Genomic DNA, 8,521 nt, shown 5'->3' with positions numbered 1-8,521 from the left:
ACTTCTTCCCGTTATTCTCCTACTTCCGGAATGATCCATCCTTACCACCACATAAGAAACACAGAAGCAGCAGGAAGGTAAGGAATCCTTGGCCCAGACCCAGTAGAGCATGATCCCATCCTCTTTTCTATTAATATTTCTACTTTTCTGAATCACTGGAGAGACTCCTGAAGTATGAAAGAGCAGCACATGCATTGTTATGAATAGAGCAGAACACCATCTGTCTAGGGACAGGCCAGACCAGAAAGAGGTTAGAGGGGCACGAGGATCTCTACCTGACGATCTCAGGCCAGGAGCACAGGTGTGGTGGAGGGCCCCAGGACAACATCCTCAACACACACCACCAGTGGCTGAGGACAGAATGGCTGAGGGCTCCATCTCTAGCACAGATCAGGCCCCTGAGAACCCGTTCACCAGCCACCTTCCTGGGGCAGGTGTCTCAGGTGAATGTTGCTCTGTCGGGGCTGATCAAGGGCAGCGCTGGGCTCAGGAGGCCCCAGGAAGCAGCTGGAGTGGGGCTCTGACCTCAGAGAGCAGGGTCTTACCTGAAGAAACGCAGATGCTGCAGGTCTGGGGATGTGTGTGTTTCTTGAGCAGAGGACCAGTGACAGAGGAATTTCTCACATAGAAAATCCTTCTGTACATTCTTCAAAGAAGAAAAACTGAAAACGTATTTATCCACTTTGAAAATGAGTAAAAGAAAGAAACCCATGCCCCCTCCCCCCTCCCCCCTTAGTTAAATGTAGGAAGTCACATTGTTCATGAGCACTGAGCATCTGCAGCTTGCTCCAGAGGGCAGGGAGGGGGTCCCAGTCTCCCCATGTTCTCTCATCTCAGCATCGAGTGGAGCCTCGGAGAAGGAGCAACAGGAGCCAGAAGAAAGCCCAGACTCTGAAGATTCTGAAAGGTGAGCCTCTGCCCCCGAGCCCTGTGCACCCCAGGTACACCATCCCTCCTGCTCCGAGGGCCCAGCCCCACCATCTCCAGGATCCTGGGGCCCAAGTCTGTTCCTCGGGAAACAGAGCCCTGGTGGGGGCTCCTGGGAAGCAGAGCAGAACCCTGACACTTCCCCGATTCTGGGCCAGAACGAAGCCCCAAGGGGCCAGACATGGTGTTGCCCAGCAGGAGCTGCAGGGCCTTGTCAACCTCTAGCTCCAACTGTGGACAAGTTGTCCAACTTTGCTCAGAGTCCTCTGTGAGGTGACCCAGTCCTGTCTCCCCCAACAAGGTCATGAATGGGGATGCACTCTGTATAGGACAAAGTGATCCCCATCATGAGCTTTGATGTCACTGTGTGGCACGTGGCCCTGGACACTGAAGTTTGGGACTCCCGAGTCTAAACCACAAAGGTCTCCCCTAAAGGGACACTGTACCCAGCCTCCTCTAAAAGACTTGGGCCCCTGCCTTCATGTCTATGACCCAGTTTTCTGTTTCAAGCCTGCAGAGATTGCCTGCAAGAACTGGAGGAGGTTCAGGACCTGATTTCCCTTCTCCAAAGGTAAATAATCTTCCCCCTTTCTCTGCTGGATGATTCTCCCAGAGTCTATAGTGTGAGCCCAGGGCTGCAAGGACCATGGGGACAGAGTGTGGCTAAAGCCCTGGGGTGAGGGACAGCAGGAGCATTGTGAAGTGGGTGTGGGGGTGTGGAGGGCCATGAGGCCACATCTCCTCCTGGCTGCAGCTCGTGCCTCTTGTCTCTAGCAGCTACCTGGGGAGGCTCCCTGACCAGGGGGCCTTTCATCACCTCCTACATCAAGAAGCCCCTGAGGAGGTGTCCAAAGCAGCACCTGCTAGAACCCACAAGCCAAGGAAGGAGTCTGGGGAAAATGCTGCTCACACCTTGGCCCCATCAGCTTCCCCTGCTCCTCTCCATTGCCCTCTACCTCTGGCCTCCACCCTGCCAGCAGAACCTCAAGAAGACCAAATTAACTTAAAGAAAATCCTACTGGGCACAATCACAAAGAGCTTACTTCCAGGTAATTCCTCTTTGGCATCTCTCATTCTAGCCGTCTCAGGCCTCAGACATGCCGACTATCCCATTTTATCCTTTTCCTGGTGGTGGGAAAGTACCAAGTCCTTGTTCTTCCCTACCTCGTCACAGCACAAATGCCAGCAAGAACACCTGGCCTGCCACCCACCAGAGGCCTCGTTCTGGGGTGGCCCTACAAACTGGCAGATAGAGACTCATAAACCCTCATTTGTCACCTCGGATGTCCAGAAGTTGCTGGAGATACTAATCACAAAAAGAGTAGAACTGAAGATTTGGAAGGAGAAAGAAAAGGATGGGTCAATTGGGAAACAATTGTGCCCAGACAATCACCTGAACTCTTTGGGGACTATGTGGAAGTTACTCAGTGCTGAGCAGACCACCACAACCCCACAATCCTTCTGGAACATGAAAGATGAACCAGAGCAGCTGGCCAGTCCTCAGCAGCTCTCATCCCCCAAAATCTTGGAAGACCACTTGCAACAGAAATGCAGCCAGCTCTTCTGGGGTCTCCCCTCTCTGCACAGTGAGTCCTTGCTGGCCACTGCTTTGGTCTCTACTCACTCTCCTCAACTACAGGTTCCCTTTCTTTTATTCAATGGGCTCTCTAATTGCTTGCCAGCTCTAATTCAGGATCAAATATCTTCACAGTTTTCCCATGTCTCATCCTTGCCCCACCGTGGGATCCAACCCCAACCCTCGACACCAATCTGGCCCCAGCCCCAAGCCCATCTTGCACCTTCTGTCCCAATCAGACCACCTTCTCTTCCACCCCAGATGAGTGCCTGTGGGGTACCTTGCCCTGCATCCCAGGAAAAGACACAATTCTTCATCCCAACTGAAACTCAACAACTGGAATGGCAAACGTTGCCAAAGCACCAAGAAAGGGGTAGGACTTTACGCTACATGATGAAAAGATATCGGAAGTTCTTTGGCAAAGTCCCTCCCAAGCTTCCCAAGTACAACCAGGCCTCCCAGTCCTACGGGTCAGTTTCCATCATTCATGGGGACTTTATAATCTTTAATATACAAAAACACCACCATCAAAGGAGGCTCAGCAAGAATAAACACAGAGACAGCCTGCCCCACAGGGTCCAAGTGTCTCTGGAACTGATGTGGCCTCCCAATGAATTCCCAGGGACAAGTCAGGCACAGGATAACCAGGGATTCTCAAGGCCCTTTGTGTTTAAAGGCAAAAGCAGCCAGACTACACAGAGGACCAAGTCCAGGGACCCTGTAAGTTTCTATAGGAAGAGTCAAACAAGATCCCAACTACAGAATAACTTGGGTAAGGGTCTACAGCAATGTCTGAAGAGAAGCCCAACAGATCTCTCCAGAGTTTCAGCCAGCTTCCCAGTAAAGGTTCTAGGAACTGACTCTGAGGAGGAGTTAGAAAGACATTTGATGAGGACCTTGAAGAGTGACCAAGGAAAACACTTAGCCAGGGGCCCAGGTAAGAAACATCTAGAAAAAACCTTAGAGGTTCATTTGTGCACGAAATTGGGACAGATCAATGAAGGTTTGATCCCTGTGAGAGTGCGTCGATCCTGGTTTACGGCCACTCACAGTTTGCCCAAGTCCCACCTTGGCAGTGAAGGTAGAAATCTGGAATCCTTGAATGATCGGAAACCCTGCATAAATACCTCCCATGAGCTGCCTTTCCTTAGTCCTCACACTCGACAGATGTTGGAAACACACATCATAAGGTTTCGGGTGAGGCAAAAGTGGGACCTACCTTCCCAAGCCTTTGAGCCCATAGATCTCAAGCTATGTGAAGCTCAACCCTTGCCCCTTCCCCTGCACCCCTCTCCTTGCTCAGCCACCTGTGTATCTGGGACCCACTCAAGAGCCATGTTCTACAAGTTCTTGGGAAAACCACCTCAGCCCCATCTGGGAGAGGAGATAACAGAAGAGTCCATTCCCACCTCAGAGAGTCCCCAGCCTGTCCCCTCATCTGCAAGTGAGGAAATTCAGCAGGCCTCACCTGGTGATGTCCAGGAGCCCTCAGAGGCCCCTTTACCTGGACAGGAAGACAGATCACCTTCTCAGACCTCCACACTCAGCCGCACAAACAGAACCATGGAGAGTGAGATTGTTATGGGGGCCAAGAAAGACAACCTGGAGTCAGGTCTAAGTTCAGCAATGGCCAGGAATGAGCTAAAGGACAAAAGTGGGGATCAGGCCTCACAAAACAAGGTAGCAATACTGAAGATGAAGCTCAGGTCCCAATTTACAAGGGCTGAAGAAGCCAGGGAGGAGACAGAGCCCAAGAAGGCCCCTGCTTGGAAAGTCATCTTAAAACCCAGTATGCTGGCCAACAACCAAACCATTTATGTGGATCTGAGGAGATCAGGATCTCCATGCCCTAGTAAAAGCCCCTTACCACCTACAGAGTTGGCTGCCCAAGATTCAAAGGAGCCATGCCTTAAAGCAAAGGTTGCCAGTAAGTTTGAGCTCCAAGAAAAGGTAGAGTCAGAGAACCAGCCTCAAGGGCCTATCACTGGTGTGCCTCTTCAAGATTCTTCCAGTGACATCTCCCTTCAAGACTCTGGCACTTGCGAGCTTGTCCAAGACCATGATACTAAGGTGCCCTGCAAGATTCTCCCACTGATGTCCTCCTTACCGTAGACACCTTGTCCACACACAAATCATCCTCCAGTTCCCAGAGGGAACATGCCAGTGGAGACACACCAGCTTCCCCAGTGCCACATGACCTTGTATCAAGTGAATTGAGCAGTGAGGTGCAGCAGGAGCGCAGCATACCAAAAGCTGAGGACCCATGTAAGAGCCAGAGTGAGATGACTATCTCCACTGCTGAGACAGAAGACCTGCAGAGTCCCAAATCAGAAGAGCATGAAGAGTGTGCAGAGCCATTGGGAAGCAGCGTTTTCCAAGCTGGTGGGACAGGCCACCCTCCCCATGTCAGAGGAACAGGAGATAGCCTTGGAAGCAAATACCTCCAGCTCATGCCAGAAAGGGGACAGGTTATTCCAGAAAGCCACTTTAGAAAAAGGGTAAGGAACTTTCTGCAGTGTCTTAATCTCAATAAAAAAGGCAAAGGACTGGAAGATCCCCTTCAAAAGGGCAAGCCTGTGTCAGCAACTGCCCAGAGGGAGGTACCAGTCAGAAGCAGATCAGTTATGGACAGCAGAGCTACTGAAGCTCAGACGATTGTGACAGCTGTGGGACAGGTCCTGGTGGAGAAACTGGGACTTTACCAAGGAATGCGTGCCTCAGACATAAATATGCACAAAGAATTCCAGGCCCCAGGACGTGGGCACTCTTGCCACCACAAGGTTCTTTCCTCCCCAGAACAGAGGAGAGTGATGAGAGAGACGGCCTCCAAGCAGCAAGCCATCCCCAAGGGCCACAGCTGTCCCAACAGGGCCGAGTGGATCCCAGGCAGGGACAGCAGATGGGAAGGCCCACCCAGGGAGCTGGGGGCACCAGGCAGACCCAGCCAGCACAGGCTGATGCTGGAAGGTGCCTCAGGTCACGTTAACCATTATCCAACATATAGTCTTCAAAAACGTGTCTCATTCCATCAGGCAGTGTGTGCTCCTCACACCTGTCATGGTAGGAAAGCTTTACTTCAAGAAAAAGTTGAGTATATGCAAAGTAAGCCTTTTGTTTCTCATGTTAGCACATCCTCCATGTGCTAATGGCTTCTTCGAACCACAATTTGTATTGCTTCCCAAAATATATGTTTTTTTTTCTCATGAGAGGTGCTGCCCTCTGTGTGGGCCCTGCTGGGGAAAAGAGAGGGATGGAGTCTGCCCTCCCCAGTGCCTGCTTTGGCTTCCAGAAGGGATTGGGCCCTGGAGGGGGTGAACCCACGGCCTGCCCCCCATGCCCCCTCATGCCCCTTCCGTTTCCATAGCACCGTCCTTATGACCACACACAAAAGAGGAACAAGATCTGAAAGGGCCCACCCCAGGATCCAGCTGGGCCCATCCTGTCCTGCAGTGTCCCTACCCCGAACTCCTGGGCCATAGGGAGGGTTTGCAGAGACAGAAGGCCCCTGCCCCCCAGGTTCCAGGCGGGTGGCAGACAGTGCCCTGTGTCAGAGGCGGGCACAGGGTCTGCAGGTGAGGCTGGCCCTGAGCGCAGAGGCAGGGGGAACCATGGCCCCCGGGCCTGGCAGGGGTAAAGGGTGGCTCTGCTGGGGGCTCTCCTGTCCCCGCTGACGCCAGGGGCCCTCGCAGCTCAGTGGCATCACTCCCTTGTCCCCTGGGGCAGTGCAGGGCGAGGACACCCCCGGCTCTGAGGTTTGAGTGGGTGGGGAGCGCAGAGGCCACCCCGACCAGTCCCCTGCTCCCTGGGGCGCCCCTCCTGGGAAGTGGAGCAGGGGCAGGTGCCAGGGAGGTGGGGACAGGCCGCACCGTGTGGCCACACGTGGGGTGGTGACCAAGGCCCCGGGGGCCCCCGGGAGCCCCCCCTGCCACCCGCAGGCCCAGGGGTTGTCACCCCAGGGTCCCCACCCCCTCCCACTGCCAGGGCCCAGGTGGAGAGAAGCCACCTCACCTCCCACACCGAGGGCCTGGCACCCAGAGGCACTGAGGCCTGCAGGGGGGAAGGGTCCCTTCAGCTGAAGGTGATAAGCTTGCTCAGGACTGGGGACCTTGGGCAGACTGGGGGTCCGTGACCTGTGCTTAAATGTGCGGCCCACAGATGGCTCCCAGGGGACTGGCCTGGGTCATGGAGCAAGTGTTGCCTGGTTCCCTGTTATGGTTTCCTGGAGCCCGGGGAGAGGGAAGAAGCCATCGGGTGGGGTTTGCCCTGCACCTGGCGGGAAGTGACCCATCCGGAGTGAGGGTGCCATCCAGGAGGGTCCCCCCGCCGTCAGGACCCAGCCCATGGGAGGGAGGGACCTGGGGGACAGGTGGCCTGGCCACAAGCTGCTCTGCTGCTGCATCTCCCCACAGAGACCTCTGCCAGAGACCCCCACAGAGACCTCTAATAGACTCACACAGAGATCTCCCACAGAGGCCCACACCAAGACCTCAGAGGCTCTCAGACTCTCAGAGACCTCTGACTGAGGACCATGTCCAGGAACCACTCATAAAGACCTCCCACACACATCTTATAGAGACCTCTCCCAGACACCCACACCAAGACCCCACACAGAGACCTCTGACAGAGAACTCCCACAGATACCCACATAAGACCTCTTCTAAAGACAAAGCCCACACAGACCCTATGCGGAGACCTCTGACAGGGGCCAACATCAAGAGGCTTCACAGAGTCCATATCCAGGGACCATCCACAAAGACCTCCCACACATATCTTATGCAGAGATTCTCACAATGGCCAATACCAAGAGACCTCACAGGGACCTGTGACAGATCCACACAGACTTCACACACAGACACCTCAGAGATCACAGGTCCGAGCATAGAGACCCACACACAAATCCACATAGTCCACAGAGAGGCCTCCCAGTGCCCCACAGACACCAAAGCTAGACCTTGAACAGAGGCCTCATCTCCCTTCTTAGGACCCTGAGTAGCCATCCAGTGACAGGCCCCCTGCATGGATCTGAAGCCACTTAGCAAATTGGCAGTGCAGCTGTGCCCCCCCCCCCAAGAGAAAATGCTTGTGTATTTTTTAATTACTTCTGAAGAAAACTTTCAATTCCCCATGTAAACCTGCAAAATCCTTTCCTTCATGGATTTTCAGTACCCTGAGCTCTGACCCACAGTTGAAAGAATCACAAACTGAAAACTAACAAAACTTTGCCTACATCTAACAAGGGAAGATATCTTATCTGTCCAATTTTTTTTTTTATTGTTTAGCAATACAGCATCAGGGGTCACATTTTGTATTTTGTTAGGGACAAGTTCCTGCACTCAAAGAGACTTCTTCACATTGGAAACAATGTAGGGGGATCCCTGGGTGGCGCAGCGGTTTGGCGCCTGCCTTTGGCCCAGGGTGTGATCCTGGAGACCCGGGATCGAGTCCCACGTCGGGCTCCCGGTGCATGGAGCCTGCTTCTCCCTCTGCCTGTTTCTGCCTCTCTCTCTCTCTCTCTCTTTCTCTCTGTGTGACTATTATAAATAAATAAATTTAAAAAAAAGGAAACGATGTAGGGAGGCCTACAGCAACTGAATGCAGGATGGATTGAACCAGCAAAGAGGCGTCTGATTCACGCTGTAGACAGCATGTTATTTGGCCCCAAACAGCTTTATTTTTAAATCAAGCGATCCATAGTATCAAACATATGAAGCTGTTTTAGAAATGAGACGGAGTTTTGGCAATATTTCTATTACATCCTCAGGCTTGTTTATTTTTACCATTAATAATGTTAAGTAATTATATCTTTTTCTTGTTTTGCTCCTTTTAAAATACAGTAATATCCTTAGATGATATTATGTCTATCTCCAGAATATGAAAAAACTCCTAATGCTAAGATAGCTTAGGCTTCTGCAGTATGTAGAATAAGGTTGCATATTTTATATAATTCTAAGGAATGCTCATTTTCTAAGACTCCAGAAGTCAGGTTCTATTTTATGTTATACGGTTAAAAAAGGACGC

At 52.4% G+C, this 8,521-nt stretch overlaps 1 protein-coding gene across 1 annotated transcript; it reads left to right on the top strand.

Moving 5' to 3' along the window:
• Positions 1-361: 361 nt before the first annotated feature.
• Positions 362-4,615, top strand: LOC129500022 (spermatogenesis-associated protein 31E1-like). Its single transcript, XM_055310169.1, has 3 exons — positions 362-443; positions 838-907; positions 1,702-4,615. Exons 1-3 carry the CDS (start codon positions 362-364, stop codon positions 4,613-4,615), a joined length of 3,066 nt encoding a protein of 1,021 aa, XP_055166144.1.
• Positions 4,616-8,521: the final 3,906 nt, after the last annotated feature.

This window comes from Nyctereutes procyonoides, unplaced genomic scaffold (genome assembly GCF_905146905.1).
Source record: "Nyctereutes procyonoides isolate TBG_1078 unplaced genomic scaffold, NYPRO_anot_genome, whole genome shotgun sequence".
Classification (NCBI taxonomy): domain Eukaryota; kingdom Metazoa; phylum Chordata; class Mammalia; order Carnivora; family Canidae; genus Nyctereutes; species Nyctereutes procyonoides.
This window is presented reverse-complemented; position numbering and strand designations above follow the sequence as displayed.

Excerpts from the sequence above, each read along its gene's own strand:
- LOC129500022 (XM_055310169.1), top strand. The coding sequence starts at position 362 with ATGGCTGAGGGCTCCATCTCTAGCACAGATCAGGCCCCTGAGAACCCG. Across the intron at positions 444-837 it reads TCCTGGGGCAGGTGTCTCAG|CATCGAGTGGAGCCTCGGAG; the intron begins GTGAATGTTGCT and ends CTCTCATCTCAG. Across the intron at positions 908-1,701 it reads GACTCTGAAGATTCTGAAAG|CAGCTACCTGGGGAGGCTCC; the intron begins GTGAGCCTCTGC and ends TCTTGTCTCTAG.